This window comes from Coloeus monedula (genome assembly GCF_965178545.1).
Source record: "Coloeus monedula genome assembly, chromosome: 3".
Taxonomy (NCBI): Eukaryota; Metazoa; Chordata; class Aves; order Passeriformes; family Corvidae; genus Coloeus; species Coloeus monedula.
Genome location: NC_138783.1, coordinates 23047685 through 23070620, shown reverse-complemented (window position 1 = coordinate 23070620; position 22936 = coordinate 23047685). Strand labels below are relative to the sequence as shown.

General features: G+C 43.1%; 1 protein-coding gene across 2 annotated transcripts; it reads left to right on the top strand.

The window, feature by feature from the left end:
• Window positions 1-8: 8 nt before the first annotated feature.
• CHD1L (chromodomain helicase DNA binding protein 1 like) lies at window positions 9-22936 on the top strand. 2 transcript variants are annotated; one of them, XM_082279435.1, is made up of 23 exons: window positions 9-125; window positions 1761-1873; window positions 2679-2785; window positions 4041-4155; window positions 4514-4545; window positions 6651-6732; window positions 7986-8148; window positions 8545-8694; window positions 9773-9865; window positions 10295-10391; window positions 11650-11723; window positions 12827-12937; window positions 14531-14645; window positions 15073-15226; window positions 16320-16485; window positions 17788-17933; window positions 18302-18465; window positions 19084-19292; window positions 20333-20431; window positions 21182-21252; window positions 21510-21624; window positions 21861-21969; window positions 22667-22936. In XM_082279435.1, exons 1-23 carry the CDS (start codon window positions 29-31, stop codon window positions 22743-22745), a joined length of 2661 nt encoding a protein of 886 aa, XP_082135561.1. In that variant the 5' UTR covers window positions 9-28; the 3' UTR covers window positions 22746-22936. The 2 variants fall into 2 exon arrangements, with proteins under 2 accessions (XP_082135561.1, XP_082135560.1); XM_082279434.1 differs by having other exon boundaries at window positions 8539-8694.

Below are 22936 nucleotides of genomic sequence, written 5' to 3'. Positions count from 1 at the left end.
CGGCCGTGGGGCTGGCTGACATCCCGCCATGTCCCGCTTCTTCCAGGCGCTCCGCCGCGCCGGCAGCGTGCGGACCGGAGGTCCGGGCGTGCAGGAGGCGGACGTGCTCCGGTGGGGGCTGACAGGTCAGCGGGGAGCCCGGGGGAAGGGTCGGCAGGGAGCCTCAGGGGGGTGGGTGCTGTCAGAGATGGCGGGAGGCGGCGGAAGGGCCCCGCGCTGCCTGGTGCTGCCCAGCTCATAGAATGGCTTGGGTTGGAAGGGGGACCTTGAAGATTATCCAGTTGTAATTCCCCTGCCATGGGCAGGGACGCCTCCCTCTAGACCAGGTTGCCCAAAGCCCCATCCGACTTGGCCTGGAACCCCTCCACGGATGGGACATCCACAACTTCCCTGGGCCACCTGTTCCAGTGCCTCACCACCCTCACAGTAAAGAAGTTTTCCTAATATCTGATCTAAACATACTCTCTTTCAATTTGAACCCATTCCCCCGTGTCCTGTCACCGCAGGCTCTTGTAAATTGTCTTGCCCCATCTTTCCTGTACGTTCCCTTCAGGTACTGAAAGGCCGCAGTTAGGTCACCCCGAAGCCTTCTCTTTTCTGGCTTGAACAGCCCCAGTTCTCTCAGCTGATTTTGTCTGGGGTCTGTTTTAACAGCCCCCCGGCCAAAAATAAATAAAGGTGCAAGTAAAGCAGCTCCCGGGCCTGTCAAAGTGAGCTGCAGTGCTGCAGAGGTGGCACTGCTGCCATGCTCGCCGCTCCATGCAAGCCTTCCCTGGCTGCTGCAGTCCCTGTCCTTGACTTTGTGGTTAGGTGGGTGTTTGGGCCAGGGCTGAGCCCGGCTTTAACCCCCCTAGTGCCTCAGCACAGCCTCAGACAGCTCTGTGCTTCGGGACAACATGAACAAGGGTTGGCCTGTTCAGTGGTCCTGAAATGGGCTGATGGTGAGTGTGAATTACAGTGCTTTCTGCTGCCTGGAAGGTAAGATATTAAAAGGGAGCGCCTGGGCAATCCATCCTGCCTGCACATTTTCCTTAGCTGCTGGAAGTCCTTATCTCAATCCCCGGGCTGGTTTGGGTTTGTGTATCCTGCAGGCTGGTGAGTTACTTCATGCACTCAGTGTGCGCTTTTTCCCAGGAAGGAGAGGACAGCAATGGCACAACACACAGCACTTGAGTCCAAGTACAAGGACAGGTCTTGCCAACTCCTATGTAACATGTTTTGTGTTAGTTTTGACATATTGTGCACCATAATAAAGATTGCAGTGGTGGTAGTAGTCACAGTGGCCTATAGTTGAGGTCTACCCTAGCTTTAAGTACAGTAAAGCTGGAAAACAGCTTGTTGAGAAATTATTATTATACAATAATAGATTGTGACAAACATTTCTGGTAGCCTAAAGCATGTCCCTGGATCTAGTACTTACATATTTTGAAAAGTGACTGCAGCTGAAAATCAAGCTGTCTTGTAGGAAAGCAAAATACCAGCTTAATTATTAGATCAGATTCCTTGTACAGTCTGTTGCGATGGCTTGGGGCATTTCTGTGTGTGTAAGTTCCTGAATATGCTTTAATTTAATGGAATTGCTATAACATTGGGGTCTTTGCTTTCCAGGAGGGTGAACCAGCCTCTGCTGAAGGCTGCTGTGCTTTTCCTGTAAGGCAGATGTTTGGGAAGGCCTGTTCTGGGCAGGACCTGTTTCTGGTGTGTGTATAGAGTGTATTGTGGGTGACTGTGTAAATGTAACAAATCACTTTTATTCCCAGGCATTAAGCTTCGTCCCTATCAATTAGAAGGTGTAAACTGGCTGGTGAAATGCTATGAAGTCCAACATGGCTGTATCCTGGGTGATGAGATGGGCCTTGGGAAGACTTGTCAGGTGTGTCTTCTTCTTCTTCTTCTTCTCCTTCTTCTTCTTCTTCTTCTTCTGGAAAATGATCTTTGCTTAAATTTTTGGGGTTTTAGCCCAGTGTTTTTGCAGAATGAAAAAGAAAAAGCACCCTAATGATTCCCCCCCACCTTCAGAATTCCATACTCAAGTGAGAGCTCATTGTCTCTTTCACTCCTTAACCACTTAAAACAAGTCCTGAGTTAAGTCCTGAGTAACTCTAAAAAGGTTTCAGGGTTTTGTAAAAAGATGAGTGGTCATTTTATACAAACGCCTTAATGCATAATTCATAGTGTGCAGAGCTGAAGGCACAGTACACAGCCAGTACAGGGAAAATAATGTCCTTTTGATGCACCTGCACCAAGGGGATTTTTATGTTTCAATACATGGATTAAAATTTATAGGTCTAATTTTTTCAGAGGCTTGTTGGATTTTTTTTTTACGTTTTTCAGTGGGTTTAAGTTTTGTTGGAAAATGACTGTTTGTGCTTTGGTTCAGCTGATTTTATTCAATAGGACTTAAATTACAAGTAGTTTTAGGAAGTGATGTGTGGTAGACCTGGTTTGTGATTGGGCAAGAAAGGCCTTTGGAAAGGGGCTCCATATATTGAGGTAGTGTTTTAGGATCTAAGCCTTTTTGTCTGGATCCCACTTAATATTCTGTTAACTCTGGTTTGCGCTAGTGAACCTATGGAAACTAGCTGCAAAGCTCAACAAGGAGACAGCTTACGTAAGATCAGGCTATTGGGTTGAACCCTTCCCTTGTTGTAACAAAAAATATTTTCCTTGCCTTTTAGACCATTTCTCTACTTCTTTATTTGACAAAAAAATTATCCAACAAAGAGAGATTTCTGATACTTTGTCCTCTGTCAGTTCTCAGCAACTGGAAGGAAGAACTGGAGAGGTAAGTTTCAACAATTGTCTGGCTTACTATATTATTGCTCAGCCAGTTGCAAAGATTGTTTTCAAATGTGCTCACTCTAACACTTTCTTTTTATCCTTTCAAAGGGATAAAAAGTAAAAAGGGAAGCTGCTACTAAACCAACAAATCAATGCAGACTATGCAGTAAGTGCATAGTCTTTACAATGCTGTGGTATACATTAATCCATCCATCCTATAGTATCGGCTGACTTTCAGTCCAAATGCCTCCACTAGCTCCTTGCTTTTTATTGATTTGTAACCCTCCATGCTCAGCCTCTCTTAGGCAAAATCTGCTGAAGACAGCCAGGAATCTTTATAATGAAAGGTAAGACCCAAACTGGGGGGCATGCTCACATCTGCACGCAAAATACATCGCACTTGTGCATGCAGCCCTTCCTCACCGCGGTGACTGTGCCCATCTGCTGTGCCCAGAATAAGTACATTTGTGGTCTGGAGCCCACAGATTCCTTTTAAGAGGGAGGGCAAGAAGTTAAAGGTTAGAACAGGAATCTGTCTGTGTGGCTGTCGGGCGATGCTGTCTCTCAGCATCTGAAGTCATCCAGGTTACATTCTGAAGTGAGCTGGCCTGATGTGGATAGACTTTGGGTTGGAATAGTTGGGAGAAAGTGCATTCCTTCGTAGATCAGCGGTGTGGCTCTCCAGAAGGAACATTAGGTAAATAACAGTGGCGGGATTAAATGAGGAACATTAAATGAGGTCCCAACAACTGGAACTGGTTTTGTCTGCTTTTTTACTGAGAGAATATATTTTTGAGGCCCTGACTTGGACCTGTTTGCTGCAGACATCTTTTTCTTTATTTCAATATGATTTAGGCCAATTCTTTGGCCTCAGCTGGGCAAATTGTATTCATTCGCCTGCCTCTCATGAACTTTTTTCAGTTCAGAACGGCACTTGGGCCATGAGACTGGTTTACAGTCATCTGCCTTGGACTCTTACAGAAGAATAAGAATACATATTTATTTAGAAGAAGAATGCAAGTTTATTTAGGACTTGTCCAAATGAGAGCCAGCAGCTGAAGTGCCAACCTGAGGTGAAAATCATGAAGGAGTGAGATTCAAAAGCTGAGATCCAGACACATCTCACAGGAGTGTAGGGTGTTTGGATAGGAATTCTCATTATCTGTATAGTGGCTGTGTTTGATAAGGGGGTCCAGGGTCATAAACACATAGAAAGACTTAGCTTGGCTCTCTATTTTTGCTCTTTCTCTTAACAACAGGTTTGCTCCGGGTCTTTCTTTCATAACATACATAGGCAGCAAGGAAGAGCGACCCAAAGTGCAGGAGAACCTAAAAGAGGACTCTCACTTCCATGCAGTCCTGACAACATATGAGGTATGTGATGTCTTTGTCACTTAAAAGGGAGGCTCAAGTTTTCCTTGCCTTTTTGATTCCTCTGTTCCACCCAGTTCATGAGTTGTCAGCCCACAAGTTTTCTCACTTTTATCCTTCCAATTCTCTTCCCCCCTCCTCTTGGGCAGAGTGTGAGCGATGTTGGGGGGTGTGTGGTGTTAAACCATGACATGCTGAAGGTGTCATGTAGCTGTCATGTTTTTTTCCTCAAGTAGTAAGTGGCTTCATTCCACTCGGCTCCATTTCATCATAGTCTGCAAGCAGACAAAAAAATTGCTCTGTTTCTTACCTGATATATTTACTTAAATCATAAATCACAGGTCATTTTCTTTCATTGCAGATTTGCCTGAAAGATGCAACATTTCTAAAGTCGTGAGTCTGGTTTTAATTTCTTCAAATTTAAGTCTGCACATCTGTCAACGATTTCTTAAGTGAATGTTTGTATGTGTGAGATTCTGTGTTGTTTCACAAGAGACAGGGATGATCTTGGCTTGTGATTAGAACTTTGCCTTTTCCAACTTTCACTGAGGAGTCTTTAATGTCAGCTAAGATATATTTGAACTTCCCCCAAGGACAGTTTTCAAGCCAGTTAACTCAAAGCAATATGACACATAGTGACTTACAGCAGTACCTTAAGTATCAGTCCAGCAGAGAAGATCCTCAAGTGCTTCAGGTTATAAAGGTGTTAGTTGCAAAATTCACTGAAACTGACCTGTATTATGTAACAGTGATAATGTGCTAATACCATATTCTGGAGTTTATTGCCTCCAGTCAGAACTGTAGAGGGCTTATGAAGCATTATGCCTTTTAGAAAGACTGACTATTCAGCTGAAATTCAGCCTGTAGGAGGTACTGTCATGGTCACGCAGAATTCTACTGGGTCTGCACTTGAAATGGGGAGAAATTTTCCTTTTTTCTTAGCAGTAGTGCCAGTGCCTTGCAGTGGTGTTGTGACAAATGCTGGGGGCAGCTATATATAATGAATGGCTCAGTATCTTTGTAGAAGCAGAAATCCAGTGACTCCCAGTGGCACCATTTTCTGTCTGTCAGGACTAGTCAGGCCCACAGTGGGCACCCTCCTGTCTTTCAACAAAGCATCTGTCCTTGGCCACTGCTGGAAGTAGCAGGGTGTGCTGCACATCATGGTAGAAACCAGGTCTAATGAAAGGTAGCCATGACTGTATTGTCCTTACAGTTTCATATCATGTTCTGCATTGCTGCGTATTATTCTGTTTATCTTAAAAGTGTAGCCCAGGTAGGTAGCACCCAGAGAGAGCAAGTAGTCAGCCCTAGCATCACAGAAATGTCAGTTCCAGAGTAATTTCCTACTTCTAAAGCTAACAAATAACATAAAAAACACGTCACTCCAATTTAGGGGTTTGCCCTTTAGTCTTCCTTCTGAAAAAATGTGGTTGCTAATCATTTGTACCTTGTCCTGTGTAGGAGCATTTGGAGCACTTTGTAGAGGTGGGTCAGTGTTATCAGATGACTCACCAGCACTACTCCTTACAAGCAGTGTAGCAGCACAAATGAGTTGAGCAAGAGCTGTGCTCTAAGGGAATAGGTGAGGGATCAGACTCTGCTCTGCACATGAGCTTCTGTAATGCTTCATCGTGCAGAGTCCTTCTGCAATTCAGCTCCTGAGCTCGTAGAATAAGAGCAATGACGTTTGACTGTTGTGGCAATGGAGAACCATTCCTATATAGCAAAGAGGGAGATTGATAGCAAAGAGGGAAATTGAGGCAAACAGAAAGGCTGTGAGAAGAATGTAGGTCACTGGGATTTCAGATGTTGTATTCCACTGGGAAGAGAAGCGTGTTGGTAAGAAAAGATGGAGGTTCATGCTTTCCCTCCTCTGGAAATGACTCTGATGTAGGAGTTGAAACCCTAGTGATAAGGAGGCACCAACACTGAGAATTGAGAAGATGTGGAATTTCAGTTAAGCCCAGTGGATCTCCTGGATCACCAGTGATTCTGCAGTCTGCTTGAGGAGACCCTGCACAGAGCTGTATGAACCCAGAATAAGTTGAAGCTCCTGTCTTGGGTGGTTTGCAAAAGCCTTGTGATCACTCTTCCATCACTGTCCTCATGATAGTTGCTGGGTTTTGCACAGGTTCTAGGCCCTAATTTCATGTCTCTTTTTCCAAATCAGAGGCCTCCTTTAATGTTCAATGAACTTGTGTTGATGTCATTTTCCTGATAGTCATGGGGATGGAGAGAGAAGCAAGAAATTCAAGTGAATTTTGTTAGTCTTGATTTCAGAAAAAACTCACCCAGGCAATAGTTAAAAGTTGTGTTCGTTCTTCAAAAGCAGTACCTGTGAATTCTACCCCACTTTTGGTATTTGCTTGTTGTTCATGGCATGGGACCCCACCTCAAGTTGAGCCAAGCAGAGCCACCACTTACTTCAGTCTTTTTGTGCTTACAAGAATGAATTGTCAGCCCCTAACTGAAGATGCTGGTTTTTGTTTGTTCAGCTTTAACTGGGCTGCCTTGGTTGTAGATGAAGCTCACAGACTGAAAAATCAAAATTCTCTGCTTTACAAGACACTTTCTGAGGTAAAGTAACTCATCCATCTTCTAGTACCTTAAGACTTTTCCCTTTTTAGATTCTCTGTTTGCTCCCAGAGCATTAAGCTCTGAACCATAACTCTTTTCCATCAGAGCTGGTGAACTGATTCCCATATTTAGTGGCAGAGAGATAAAGGCCTTGTTGGCTTCGCATGGAGGTGGGCAGTATTTGGAGCTTCCCTCTCATTCTGCTTCATGTTTGGGCTTGCCACGTTGGAACAATTTGAAATACTTGAAAAGGTAAAACAGCCAGATGGTACTGAACCACAGCTGTGCTACTGCAGTAGTAGAAGTGTGGCTGACCTAAGCAAAAGAGATCATCTCCAGCTCTGGCAGGGTGAAGGAACCCTTGCCTAGCTCATGAGACCTCAAGTCTTGAACTACTGACTTCCACTGTCCCAGTTAATGGAGACACCCTTGTTTACAGAAATCAGGAGAATTGCTCCAGCTTCCGAAGCGCCCTGCCCGAGCTGCACAAATGCCTGAGTGAAGGCTGCACTTCTTGTTATGGCAGTGAAACATTGGCATTTGGTGTGTGCTGGCATCAGCAACAATGTACTACAATGCACCTTGGAAAATAGGAGTTTTTATTGAATTCCTGAAAGTCTTATATAGTCTGGACATTTTGTCCATGATGTCTGTAATTTGGGAGCTTTGGTTATAATCACAAAAAAATAGATGCAATTCACCTTACCTCTCCTCCTAACATGTTTTCTATTACCAAACATGAGAGAAATTTCTATCTTTCCGAAGGTAAACATATTTCCCAAGTCTCTTTATGGGGATTACTGTAGGCAACATGGACCAGATAATGTTGCTGTGTTTGTCAGTTACCCAACAAACAGAAATGGAACTTAGTCTGACACAGTTTCATTTCACTGTCCTATTCCAACTGCATTTTCCAGTTATCCCTCCTTATCTAACACCTAGTATGCAGTATTAGACCGTAGACTGCATTGATCTGAGCATTTTAATGGAGTCAGTTTTGCACTTTGTTCTTATTTTGCTTACACTGAATTCCTTGCACTGGTGCCAGCCTAGTCAGTTTGGAGCTGTTTGGCTGTCCCACCATACCTTATGTTTGGATGGTTTTGGCAAATCTCTGCAGTATTCTGCAAGCAGTTCTGTGCTGCCTCTCATCTTTTAAATTAAAGAGTGGCGTGGGTGGACTTGTGTATTAACTAAACTTTCATTACAGATACTTTTTCCTAATAATTTTGTTTTATTGCTGGTTTTTTCAGTTCTCAGTAGGCTTCAGCCTGCTACTCACAGGCACTCCAGTCCAGAACAGCCTCCAGGAGCTGTACTCCTTACTCAGCCTTATTGAGCCTGACATCTTTCCTAGGGAACAAGTGAAAGAGTTTGTTGAGTATTACCAAGTTATTGAAAAGGAACGTGAGCCAGGTCAGTAACTAGCAATGTTGTACTTCAATCAGAACCAGGTTTTATCTTGACTAGGAAACAACTGTGTTGCGTCCTCTTAATTTGCTTTCTTTTAATGGTGACAAGCTTTAAAACAAAGCCAAAAAAAACTAGTGATTACTTTTAAGGCAAGAGCTATCTTAATATAGCTCCTAAGTGTTTCAGGTATGCAGCTATGTTTTGGTTTCTCTGTTTGTAAAATGTGGCTTGAACAATTTCACTAATAGATGTGAGATTTGTTTTACATTTATTTTGAAAGTGTATTTGTGAAGGTATTGTATAAATTCTGTACTTTTAACACAATATTCTCCTCTTTTTTTTTTTTAATTTCCTTTTTTCTTTTTTTTTTAATTTCTCCCTGCCTCTGCATAGCCAAAGAATTGCACAGTCTTCTGCAGCCATTTCTCCTTCGGAGAGTCAAGTCTGAGGTGGCTGCAGAGCTGCCAAAGAAGGTGGAAGTGGTTCTGTACCATGGAATGTCGGCTCTGCAGAGGAAGTACTACAAGGCCATTTTGACAAAAGATCTAGGTAACTGAGCATTTTGAAGTCTATCAATTATTTTTAAAAACAAAACTAATTCCTGTTGTACCTGCATGCTCGGTTGTAAAGAAGCAGAAGTTACTTTGGTCTGCAGAATATGTACAGAATAAATATGCCAAATTTGGGCTGCTTGGTTTTTTGGTTTTAGCTTGTGGCAAAATAAGAGACGTGTATTGTTCTATTGCTCTGCTATTGCAGAGTTAGGAAGGGTCAGCTTTAGGATCTTCTTTGTGCCAGTCTCTAACTAAAAGCACTTATCACAAGGTGAGCCTGCTCCTATTGCATGTTTTTGTGTTCAAACAAAAGCGTGGTACAAGAAATTTTGGATCTGTGGTTCTCAACAAATTTTCCAGTAGTAGCACAGATGCCATAAAGCAAATTTCAACCTACTGGATGCAGATATGAGGTTTTTTGGAAACTACAGGGCTATGTAGACAATGCAACCCACCACCATTGTGGTTTGTGAGTGCTTATTTGTCGTAGGGAAATGAAAACTGGGGAGTTGGAGATCCTTTGTTCTTCCTCTCGGCCTTTCTAGCACTTTGCATGAACATCACCAGGAAATCTGAGCCTTCATCTTCTCCTGTAGCCAGCATATGTGCACGCATTTTCTTTTGTTCCTCACGAAAATGCAACTCTTCTTAATGTTCTGGTTGCCCAGGAGATCTTGAGTGTACTGGTTTTTGGGGTTTTTCTTTTGAAAATGCAAATGAACTGCACCAAATTTCTTTCACTAATTTTGATGATTCGCTATTAGAAAAATTACAGTGACCTTTTTGAGGAAGTCCAGAAAGTTCAGTGAGTCTGACAAGGCAAAGTAGTGTTTATCAGTGTCTTTATTTCTAAAGGCTTGTCCAAAAAGTGTGAGGGAAAGTTTTTTTGATTCATGAAAACAGATGTATTAGTCTTGAGATGGGAAATTCAAATTCAGATGTGATTCACAGAGAGAAATACTCCAGTGCTGAAGCACTTCAGAGCAGTGCTTAGTACCAAGACATTACCAGTCACACCCATTAATGCAGCATGGGCTTCCCTGCTCTGTTCTTTTCTGTGCTCTTTGTTCCAGATGCATTTGAAAATGAAACGGGAAGGAAGGTTACACTCCAGAATGTCTTAATTCAGCTTCGGAAGTGTGTTGCCCACCCGTACCTCTTCAATGGTAGGAAAGCACTGTTCTCTCTCGAAACAGAGAAAAGAACTTTCTTGATTTACACAGTGGTTTTCTATTATTAGTGTAATGCTTAGAAGAAGCAATAAACACTCTTGTACTTGAATCAGTAGCAGCTGTGAGTTTGTGACCAGTTCCAACACATGACAGTTCATCAATAGTGATGAATAAAGTAGGAGACTGTGTGAAGTCTGAGTTTCTGACTGCAGCTTTCTATTTGTATGTCTTCTCTCACCTAAACAAAGAAATCACAATGCTTTATGAACTACTGAGGGTGTCATTTAGAGATAGAGAAGGACCATCATTTCTCAAGCAACCATCACGTGGCTCTGCTCAGCAATAGTGGCAGTGCAGACACACACCACAGAATTGTTATTTGTGTAGTATTAGCTCTGCTTTTAAAACTCCTTTCTGTTCCAGGTGTTGAGCCAGAACCCTTTGAGATTGGAGACCATATTGTTGAAGCCAGTGGCAAGATGTGTTTGTTGGATAAACTCCTTTCATTCTTGTATGCTGGGTATGTCCTGTTGGGATGGGGTTGACATAGGGAGAAGAAGTAAACTGTGAAAGCAAACTACCTTATTTAGCCATAGATTGAGCAGTTATTCATCACAACACAAGCACTGACCTATTTATTGCATATTAGTCACTACCTGCAAGAAGTAAAAAAAAGCTGTATTGGAGATGGTAGAGAAACCTTGAGGATTTCTGTAGCTTACCTTTAAGCATTTTTCAAAGCACTCTACTCTCTCACATGTTCTCATATTTGCCATATTTGAGAACCTGGGATGATAACCAATGTGACTTGGTATTCAGCATATCCGCTTTGACTGTGGGTTTCCTGAGAGTGGTTTCGAATGCCTCAGTTGAGTTGCTTTGTGCTAGCATGCCTGCATCAGCCTGGGAGGCAGAATCCATGGCAAATGTGAAAAAGAAAAACCCAAGAATAAGCTGAAACTTCAGGTGTCTTGGGATTGACGTTCAGAACCCCTTGTGTTGTGCTCTGTTCAGAACCTGGAACCTGAAGACCGAAGGACAGAGCTTCAACAGCCCTTGTGAAGTTCTGATGTGATTTTGTTGTCTTTGTCCTGCTGTGTAGCACCTTGTGAGTGGCTGTCTCTCCACTGAATGTCTTTGCTGCAGGACCAGCCCTGTGCAAATTCTGGACTTGAAAATGTCTATGTTCTGCTCTATGGCAAAGTCTGATTTAAAAGGAGCAGTGTCTGAGGCCTAGGGCTGGGAGGGAGGAGAGTTGATTTCTTACACACTTTTTAGGTAGAGTTTGATCTTTGGGGGGTCATTTGCTGGAGAAGGAAATGTTCTGCTGTCACAGAGATGCTAATACTACATTTCCCCAGTATTTCAGATGCATTGTAGTGTGTGATTTGAGAGCAGTCACATGGTGAGAAAGACCTCATCATGCTAGGCTGAAGCTGAGGGTCGTTTTAGACAGGCTCCTTTGGTTCCTCACCAGCCTGTATCCAGCCAGCAGCAGGGCAGTGCCTGAGCCTTATTACTTCTCTGTGACTCCACATGCTGGACAGGGCAAATGATGACAGCAGATAAAGCTTAACTGATTGCATTTAGATGTGGAGCTGAAAATGTGGTGAAGGAATGGGCTGTGATTCTGGGAGGCTTTGTGTACAGAGGTGGTGAGCCGTGCTGTGTAACAGTGACTAATAATGACTGCTTAGGCTGTTGTGATCCCCCTCAGCACACTGTGAAATGCTGACACAGTATGCTGAGGACCACAGGGTCTCATGTTCTTCTTGCAGTGGCCACCGTGTGTTGCTCTTTTCTCAGATGACTCAACTGCTCGATATCCTGCAGGACTACATGGACTACAGGGGTATGTTCTGCACAGTTTGATAGGAGAGGGCTTATCCTAATGGTCTCTGCCAGATATTGTTACTGTGATTTTGGTTGATTTGTCTGGGATGGAGAAAGGAATGTGATGAAGATTTATCAGTTCTTTGTAGATGGGGACCCTATTCCTGCAGTGGCTCTGTGTGGTGGAGGGTCTTGAGTTCAACTCTTTGCTGTTACCAGCTTCCTGAAATGACCTGGCAGTTAAGTGTTGTTCTTCAAAGTAGCTTCATCTTTTGTGCCTTGATAAAATGGAGCTAACAAATGGAAGGGTAGCAATATTTCATTATATACTTATGTTCAATTGTGTATCTGTGTCCTGAAGCAATTGCAGTAAAGGCAATAGGCTTGCTCTAGATTCACTTTGTCCAGCACAAAACTCAAACTGAGCCACAGTTATACCAGGAAATTAATTTTTGATTAAAACTGTTGTTGACAGTGGGGCCCCAACATGTCTGTGAGGGCAGGTTGGATCAGACCGTTTTTGGCAAGGTTAGCAAAGTGTTCTTGGGACATTCTCTTTTGTTTCAATCCACATGGCTCCATGCCTACTTAGGATTTCCCATGAAAGAGGCTTTTGTTTGGTGTTTATGGTTTTGGACGACTAATAATGTAGGATAAAGCCAAATGTAGTGCCATATCCCATACTGGTTGCTCACAGGAAAGCACACACTGAAGGCTGTGGGAGTTTGGATAAGGAGGATCTGATGGTTGTTGGCCTGCTTTGTGGGGCCGACAGCCAGCACAGCATAGTTTGAAATGGGACTGTGTGCTAATGTTCTTTTACTTGGGCTCTGAATTTTCCTGTTGTGTTTCCAAGCAGTAAATTAAATGCTAAGAGTCTCTGCTTCAGACTCAGCTAAATTACTCTTTACCAGTCAATCTGGAAGTCAGGGTTGTTACCTCAGTTTATACGAGGTTTAACTGGGAAAAAAAGGAGGCAATGAAATGAGAACCAAGTCAGAAGGATTTGGCACAAAAAGATTCAGGAGAGCAATGAGACAATAGAGAATGAGGTAAGAGGGTAAAAGCAAAGGCAAAATTTCAGAAACATGAAACAACAATTCATGTTGTTTGTTTGGAAAGGCTACAGCTATGAGCGGCTGGACGGCTCTGTTAGGGGTGAGGAGAGACACCTGGCCATCAAGAACTTTGGTCAACAGCCCATATTTATCTTCCTGTTGAGCACCAGAGCAGGTAAGTAAGGAGAGACAAACAACCCATCTTGCATCTGCACTCCTATTTTATTCTTTCTGTCAAGGTTTCAGGGAATTCTGAATCCTGCAGAGCCTGTTCGTGTGGGGGATTTTTGGGGGAGACAGGACACATCCTGAACTTGGGTCTCTCATCTAGGACATCTGGTTTCTCTGCTTTCCTTTTGGCAGCTGATGCCAAGATCCTTTTCATATTGCAGCCTCTTGAGTTTATTTTATTCCAAGTTCCATAATGCCTGTCTCTGTGCCAGTTTGAGCTTAAGGAATCTCACTAGCTTTTTATTTCTGCAAGCATCAGACTTTAGGCAGGAACAGACTTCCTTTAAGTAAGTTGGTGGAATGCTTCTCAAGTTTGCTGAACATGGACATGCTCTTTAGCTGGCAGACAGACTGAAGCAAGAGCCTTTTACCATCCTGAGGCTGCAGAGAACTCCATGGGACTGCCATCTGTGCTTCTTCCCCTCTTCGCTCCCTGGGCAGATCTGTGTCTTCTACACCGTTTCAAACCTCCCTGTCTCTCTGTTCAAACAAGCATAGAGCCAGGCTTCTGCTTGTCTCCAGAGGAGGAATCCACACTGCTTGGTCTCAAACATCAAACTGGAGGCAAGTCTTCCTTTGGGCTTCTGGTTTGACTTTTCTTGATGAGCCTGGCTCCAATGACACCACAGTGCACTGAGGGTAGCACACAGGAACAGTGAAGGGAAGACCCTAGTAGTGCATGTCAGGAGTGTGTGTGTCTCTCACCACAGTGCCTGAACTCTCCCTCACATGCCAGCCAGACTTAGAGTTGTTTTTTACTGCACACTGCTATGTCTGGCCAAAGCATCTTGTATTCAGCTGGGAAGAGGTGTGCTAACAGTACTGCCATTGCTCTTTTATTATGGACAGAGATTCTCAGGTGCATGACTGTCTCCACTAGCAGGGATATTCTGATTACAGTGGAGGTGTCTTGTCATGAGCTGGGTGAAATGTAAGGCAGCAGTCCGTCCCCTCTTTAACTACAGTATGTGGTCACAGTAGAGGTATTTAAAAATGCAAAATTAACTGGGTTTTTAATCTTTTTATTTCATGAGAGCCCAAGTTCTAAGCTCAAAACCTTTAAGTCATACAGACACCTGGGCTCTGGTTATTGTATAGTTTGGCTTGGCGTTTCCTACTGTTTCAGTGGTGTATTTACAGCTGGTTCTGTGCTGCAGCCAAGTCATGACTTGGGCAGTTTCTTGTGGCTTCAGAGAAGCCAGTCCTTGCTGGGATAATCTGCCTGCCAGCAGAAGAGTAATGTCTATGTTCATCAGTCCTTGACAATCAGTCCCCTTTGCATTGGTTCACTCAGACTCTATGGTTTTTGATTACACTGCATTGTACAGCTTCTTTTTTGGGCTGTTGCAGAAAGCTGGAAATGGAAGGCTTACCCATCTGTTTAGATCCTTATGAGACTTAGATTTGGGTTTGAGAGATGGATTGAATTAGCTACAGTTGATCAGATCTGACAGAACTTTGCATAGCATAAATTCTCCAGCTTCTCCTTTATTTTCTGTTGGTAACATATTTTATGACCTTCTTCTTTTGTTTGTAGGTGGAGTTGGCATGAATCTGACAGCAGCAGATACAGTTATTTTTACTGATAGTGATTTTAACCCACAAAATGACTTGCAAGCAATAGCAAGAGCTCACCGGATTGGGCAGCACAGGTGAGAAATGGCAAAATTTGTGGTTTGGTTGCTGACTCTCTTGGCCTCTCAGTATTACTTTCCCTTTCCATAGGCAATGGAAGGTTAAAGTATGAGGGTAGATTGAAGATCAAAGGGGAGCAGAGAAGATTTTGTGTCTTCATTTTCCAGCTGCAGCCTCATACAGTCCTGTCCCTGTCATGTATCCAGGGTGGGAACTTTGTAAATCTGGAGTAGGAGATGGAGGCTGGAGGTTTGCCTGCACTTTTGCAGTGAGCATTTCTCCTGTGTCAAGCAGAATTGTATCAGCATCACATTTCTGCTGATTATTTTTGTTCATTTTCTTCCTGCCTTCTTTACCTACCAAAGGAGTGGGTGAGGGGATAGTAAATAGCTTAGTGCACCTCAAAACACAGTAAGTAATTAGAATTTCCTTAAACTTTCCAAGGCCTGTAAAAATTATCCGTTTGATCGGGCGAGATACAGTTGAAGAAATAATCTACCGCAGAGCTGCCTCTAAGCTCCGCCTGACCAACGCCGTTGTAGAAGGGGGGCAGTTTGCTCTGGGAGCGCCCAAGCCTCAGGGAGCAGCAGAGTTACAGGTAAACCAGAGTTGTATCCTCAATCTGACTCCAGTGACCACCTTAGAAATGTCCCAGAATGTTTCTGTGTTTACGTTGGATTTGAACCTCTCCAAACAGTTGTGCGTTGACATGACAGCTTTTGTACGTAGGAATCAAAATGACATCCCAGGTGCAGACAACATCTGATGTTTGAAGACAGTTTTTGCAATTTTGAAGTGCATTCATTGTGGGAAAAGGGTGTGTTGGTTTGGAGAAGAGGGGAAGACAGAACCTTTCTTTGTCTTGTTTTTTTAATTATAATTAGTGGAAATTATAAAAAGTGGAAGCTGACTCATTGTTTCTAGAACTGATCTGTCTCTGGTGCTTTTCTCTCACAAACAGAGCTGATCAGAAGTCAGCTGATAACCTAGTCAGCTTTTGATTGCTAGTCTGAAACTCGGTCAACCTTCTTTTGACCTCTTGGCAAATACAGTGTCTCAGGAGTCGGGGCATGATTTATAATTCTGACCTGAAAGCTGAGGTTTGTGCTGAGAATCTGGCTTGAAAATCTCAAGCAAAGTGACATTTAAGGGAATACATCCCCTGTGTGCAGCTAAACCTAGAAGAGGTTTGGATTTAGTGTATCCTTCCCCCTCTGCCTCCCTTCCCCGCCCCATTAGTATGTATCTCAGCAATTACAGTTTCTGTGGGAGAAGTGGAACTGAGCCCATAGGAAATTCCATGCTGATATTTTTCTCCCCCTGGATTTTTATGGTATTTAGGCTTTTGTTTTAAAGGGTTCTGGGGCAAAAACAAACCTGGCCTTTCTGGCTATGAAGAAAGCTGCTTGAATGCAGTCAGTACAGTGCTGTTTTGTCATTTAGCCCTGAAGAAAAACGACTGTTCAAGTCTGGATGAGTTAAGATTGAAGGAGGTATGTTGCTGGGGCTTGTCCCGTCAGGTGTTGGGAGAATGGGGCATGTTAAAGCATAAGTATTTTGATAGGCAGCCTTAAAGCTTATGTTCCTCCACTCGTACATCCTTTGCATTGAAGCCTGAGAAGTTCGAGACACTGGGATTGACATGGAATTAGAGGATAATAATACTGAACTTCCCCTTCTCTTTGTTAAAGCTGAGTGAAATCTTGAAATTTGGCCTGGATAAATTGCTCTCCTCTGAGGGAAGTACTATACAGGATGTGGAGCTAGAAAACATCCTTGGAGAGACAAAAGGAGGGCAGTGGATAATGGACATTGTGCTGCCACAAAAGGAAGAGAATGAAGAAGAGGATACAGAGAGTAAGTTAAGAATCTCAACAGCTGTGTCATTTGAGTGCTGATAGAGAGAGCTTCCCAGGTAGGGGTTGCATTTTTCAGGCAAGAAGAAGAAAAGCAGAATTGTAATTAAGTTACTTGGATTTTGTTTGTGGCCTATCCACAAACTTTATTTCTGAGTCTTTATCTGTATTTTTGTTCTTTTTGGTGTCCTTATTTGCCTGTTTGTAAGGTAATGTTAACAATATTTGCCCAGTTTTGGTGGCTGGGAGTTGAATTCTTTTTCATATTTTAATACCTCAGATGGAAATTCCTGAGAAATGGGAAAATACTCATATTGTACTGACTGCTTTTCCCACAGAGAACCATTAAGATAGATCTACAGTTTTGGAGATGTAATAGTAACTTAAGGAAAGGCTATATAGCAGGTGTTTCATTTTGTATCTCCAAATAAAAGATTATTGGCTATGAAAATCCAAAAGGTGAGATAAGAAGTGCAGAGTCATGGATTCTATACAACTAAAACAAACCTGCTCTGTCTTCAGAACCCTGCTCTCCAGCCCAAATGTCACCCAATTTTGGTTAATTTTTCATAGCCCCATACTAGATGAAAATAAATTCTAAGGATGCTTCCCTCTACGAGTGCTTTCTTTCCCAGAGAAAGACTGAATTTTTGTCTGGGTACACAGTAGCACTTAAATATAGGTTTGTGACTGAAGTTAAAATGTGGCCCTGCAGGATAGTTATTGTCCATCCAGAGCAGTTGCTGGCAACGAGTAATTATTTCCTGAGAGTTAGCAAAGAGTGGCATTTTCTGGTGGTGACTTAAAAGAGGAGCAGTGGTACCACACTGTGTAATAGGTGTTGGGAAAGTAACTCACGTGGTGAGCAGCAACCCTGGGCTGCCAGAGTTCCGTGCTTTCATTTCATTGGGGAACTCAAAAGCAAAGATTTGCTGTCCCTTTACAAGAGCTGCCTGTAACTACATAGCAGAGCTAAATGAACTCTCCACTGGCAGAGATGGAATGACCAAAGAGAACAGCAATGGAACCACAATTTAAAATAATTAATTGACTAAGACAAAAGGTTCCTTGCCAGTCTAAACATCTAAAATGAAAAGCTTTTGTCTAAGGAAGCAAATCTTGATTCTCTTGTTTCTACATGATGCTGACTCTGGTCATACCAGAAAATTATGAGAGTGAAGAACTTTTTCTGCTGAGGGTAGAACAATGTCACAGAAGAGCCAAATTTTTTTTGATCTCACTGTACATTTTAGGTGTTAGTAGGTTTCAGTTCCCTTTCACACTTTTAAATTATTTTTTAAAGATCACATGTACGTGTATGAAGGCAAAGATTATTCAAAAGAACCCAGCAGAGAAGACAAAAAAGCATTTGATCAGCTTTTGGATCTTCAGAAAACATTGATTGAAGAGACCAGTAAGGAAGGGAGAGCTCTTCGGAACAAAGCAAACGTAAGGCAGATGTGACAAGGCACACGATGCTCTTTCATTTGCTTGTGGAAGATGAAACTTGGCAGTTTTCTCTTTTTACCTACAGCTTGCAGAAGGCATGTTAAAAGATTTGGATGTAAATGTACTAAAGTTGGCTCTGGAATCAGGGCTTGACAATTCAGCAGTTCGGCTGACAGATCTGAGATATGCTGTAGAGGGCACTCATACAAACTCAGGTCACAAACCCACATATTATGTGACAATTGAGATCTGATGATTAAGACTTGGGGACAAGTAAACAAATGGGAAAAGAATGTAGGTTAAGGAGGGCATCAGGCATGATTTTAAGAAGAGCAGTTTATTTCTGTGATATGTCTTTCTTTCTCCAGGCCCTTCTCACAGGCCTACGGGAACAGTCAGCCAGGAGGAAGCACCTGCTGAGTGAAGAGGAGCTGGAGGCTCGGAGGAAGAAGCGCCAAGAAGCAGCAGCAAAGAGAGCAAGGCTCATGGAGGAAAAGAAGGCAGCAAAAGCAGAGGCAGAACACAAGAAAAAGTATGGTTTGTGCTGCATCTACTACTTGTGAACTGATGTCTGTTGCACTGTACTCTAGAAATGCGTGTCCGACTGACGAAAATAATATGCTCAAAGTGCATAACATGGGGATGCGAAGGTGGAAAAGTGGCTCGAGTCCCTAGCAAGGGCTCTTCCCTCCTGAATACGCTGCCTGACTTCACATCTACTCTAATTCAGAGAGGGGCCTGAATAAGAACCCCATGTCTGACGGTACAATCAATGAGCACTTGGGAGAAGCTTTCTGAAATACCACAGTTGGCCCCTACAAATTGGTCTGACATCTGTGACTCTCTGGCACATGTCTTAACTTCCTCCTTCTTGTTTCCCAGGTGTTCTTCCTTTTCACCACTCCACGTAGCTCCTTGCCCTTTGTTATATGCTCACTTTTTCCATGCCTGCAATTGGCTTATCACATTGGCATGTGGCTCTTAATATCATAGATAAGAACTGTGGTAACTTGTTCTGGCCTAAAGTAGGGGAGGGAGCAGAGGGAATGCAGGTCTAGGTCTCCTGTGTTTCACTGCAATGATTTAAACGAAGCTGTGTGCCCCCACCTTTGATTTTCATTGAACATCCTCTTCTCTTGTTTGGTTTCAGGATGGCCTGGTGGGAGTCCAATCATTACACATCTACCTGCCTTCCTTCAGAGGAAAGTGGCTCTGAGGAAGAGTTTGAGGAGGATGAGTTGGGGCAGAACGTGGATTTAGATTACAAAGATGCAGACCAGAACTATATCAAGTACGTCATGGGAGATGTAACCTACCCTCAAGCAGAAGAGGAAGATGCCATCATTGTCCATTGCCTAGGTGGGACTTGTGAACAACAGAAGTATTGTTGGATGGGGTGAGCAAGGGAGCTGAATTGTCCCTTCTGGCTCAATAATTTCTAATTCTGAAATACTTTGGGTTTGAGTCTGACTTAATCTCAAGTGGTGCAGAGGCAATACAGCCTCTACTCCAGCATGTACAACCCACACAAGTACTAGCAAGGTGTGCAAGGGTCTTTTTACCCCATTCTGGATTTATGGATAAACCTCTTCAAAGGTGCCTGTAAGGCTTGAAATTTTATATCTGTGGCTAAATGATGACATTTCCTGAGAGCAGGGCCTTTTGTTTATCCTGTAGGAGCTGTAGGGATCAAACTGAAATACTGAAATTCATCATCTTTTTCCGGTCAGCAGAGAGAGACAAACACTTCCAGAGGCTGAGGTCAGACTTCTTGGTCCTTGTCTCTCAACACTGACAGTACAGAGGCTCTAGGCTAGTCTCCTAATTTAAGACCCTGTTTTAAGACACTAAAGCTGAGGGAGATAAAGTCACATTACGGAATTTCTCCTGAAGCTGTGTTGGAGCTGCTGTCTGGCCAGGGCTATAGCAGAACATCATCATCTGCTTTGGCTTGGGTTACACTGTGCACAAAAGCTCATGTTTGAAGTGAAAATGCCAAGTAAAGTGAAAGACTGCAAGCACCTTGTGTGAGAAGCCCAAGGCACCAATCTGGGGATATACTGCATGCATGCTTTGTGTACCTATATGTATATATGTGAGGATAGTGTCAGGTTTATATGCTCAGTGCTATGGTTAGTGCTTGTTTCTGCATTCTCGGTGGACAGTAAGGAATTTTTCTGCAGAGCTTTTCAGGGAACTGTGACAAGTTTGTTTTTGTCAAGGGCTGAGGTTTATCCTTTAGGATAGTCCCCTGATAGTGGTTGGCTTAAGTCTGTGTGTAGTTCCCATATCTGGTTTTGATAATGACTTGTTGCCTGTGTACAGAGCAGCTGCCTCTCCTGGAGAGGTGGTCTCCAGCCTCACTTCTAAAAGGAGTCTAACTTGCCATTTCATTCTAGATGACTCTGGCCGCTGGGGAAGGGGTGGTTTATTCACTGCTCTAGAGGCTCGTTCTGATCAGCCAAGGAATATATATGAGATGGCAGGAAAGATGAAAGGTAAGAGATTAAAATATGACCTGAGGCCAAGGTACTTGAAGAGCTTAAACCCCACTGACACTGGAGGAGTGAGGTGCGTGGGTACCTCGATACTCATGTGTTTTACTCTTTCTCTAGATGTGTGCATCCCAGCTCCGAAAGTAGTACTTCAGCGGGTGCTTTGACTTGACTTGTTTGGAGTGTGAGAACTCTGTGTAGGGGTTGATCATTCCAATCCATCCTGCAAGTCATAAAAAAAGGGAAAAAACTCAAACTTGTACATTACTCGCAGAATGGTTTTCACTGTGTAAGACAGAGCACTGCATCTTCTGTCAAAGTGCTTTTAAGAAGGGTGAAGGGCACCTGAGGCAGTACTCAGCTGAGCCTTTGCTTCCCTCTGAGCACTAATCTTTTCCTGAGCATGTATTAACAGTTTTGAGATACCTGCAGCTGGTTAGGGATGAACATCTAGCTATAAGGTGGACCTGTTGGTCTTCCTCATCTTCTGGGAGATGCTTTCTTCTCATTTCAGTGTCTCTCTTTCCATTTGTTGTCTTTAACTAGGATGTGTGTATGCCACTGTGTGGCTTGGGGGGGAAAACATTTATTGTGCTTCCCTGGGCAAAGGATCTGACTGCTAAAACCATCATGAGGAGATACAGTCTGAGAGAATAATACAGAATGTGACCGTGGAATCATTGCTGCATTGACTGCCTATTTACTCTTGAGGACTGATTTTTTAATTGTTGTAATGTTCTTTTTCCTGGACAGACCTGGAGTTAGGAGGAACCCTGCTATTCCCTATTGATGATAAAAAGTCCAGGAAAAAAGGACAAGATTTGGTGAGAATGAGTTCTTTTTCTGTTTTGCTCTCTCCATATGTTTTTGAAGCTGGGTGAAATGAACCTTATGTCTTTTTCATAATAATAATGGCACTAATTACTGAACATGGCTAAGTTGCAGTTAAATATTAGAGATAATGAGTTCTTTTCCTCATTTATTAAAGCTAAAAGTTAGTAATGCAGCTTTCCAACACTGTTACTATGTCTCTTAGTACTGTATATAGATTCCATTTCAATTTTTGATGTTTTTTCCTTAGCTGGCCTTAATTGTAGCTCAGCACCGGGATCGGTCCAACAACTTGTCTGGCATTAAGCTGTCAGCTTTGGAAAAGGGCCTGAAGAAGATTTATTCAGCAGCCAAGAAAAGGAATGGTAAGTGTCTGTGCAGTCGAACAGCGAATCCATACATGTGTGGTTGCACGTAAAGATGATGACCAATTTCCACCTCTCTGCTGTTTTTTCTGAAGTGAAGTGAGATCTCCATAGCAGATAGGTCGCTCAAAAATATTTCTTCTGTTCTTGTTGGGTAGCTTGAAGTCTTTTTCTAGATTGCTTTGTGTTTGTGTATCTTCTCCTGAAGAGTGTGCACTCTGTTCCCTCCTTCTCAGCAACAGTGCATCTTCCACGGATTGGGTATGCAACAAAAGGCTTCAACTGGTACGGCACCGAGCGGCTCATCCGAAAGCACCTGGCAGCACGGGGTGTGCCCACTCTTATGTATCCTTTTAGGGTGTGTCTCATTCTGTTCACCATCTAGTACTGAAATGATCCTCTAAATAGCTTGGTGAATGCAAAGCAAGGAGGCAAGGCAAGGCACAGATGCCAAAGTGCAGCTAAAAACCTGGTTTCTTTGACTTTGCTGTCAGCATCCAGAATTCCTGACAGCATCCAGGTACTCATTCCACACCAAAGACTTAGCATTTTAATGACAGATGAGTGTGATTCAGCATGCCTGACAGAATTTGTTAGAGCCAGGTGCTAGTGTTCTGTTGACAGCATGGACTTACCTGTATATGCCACATCTGTGGGGGACATGACTGGAATTTCAGATTAACGGAAGTGACTCAGAAAGCAGCAAAAGTGAGAATATAAAAAAACATTACAGTGTTCCAAACAAGTGATAGCCTGCTTCCTTGGCTGAGCATGATGAAAGTTGGTGTGCTAGGACAGGCTTAGGAAGGCTTTCACCTTCCAGGAAAGGAAACAGGTTTACAAGGAGGCTCTGTTTTGTCACTTCTCTTGGAAGACGTGCATTTGCTGTACTGATGCTGTCAGCAGTTCTGTGAAACTGAAAACCTGAAACAAAGACAAAAGTATTCAGAGCATTTTCACTCTCTTCCTTGGTGAGTCTGTTAGTGGACATGTTGTCTGGTATTTGTTGACACTTCACAGCATTTCCTTGACACTTTATTAGATACTACTTCTCTAGGAATAAAGGTTCCTCCTCTGCTTCACAGCCATATTCATCTTCAACAACAGTCTCAAAGCCATGAAGATGCAGTTAATTTCACCAAGAACATGTGCAAAAAGTGACCATCACTCAGGCAGTCCATGTGCATTCACATCAGAAACATGGCTTGCACAGCCATTATTCACACCTGTACCTCTCTGCCATGACTGGCCCCCCAATATTTGCATGTTGTCAGTGGCTCTGGAGTGGAATGAGACTCCCTCTAGCTTCAGA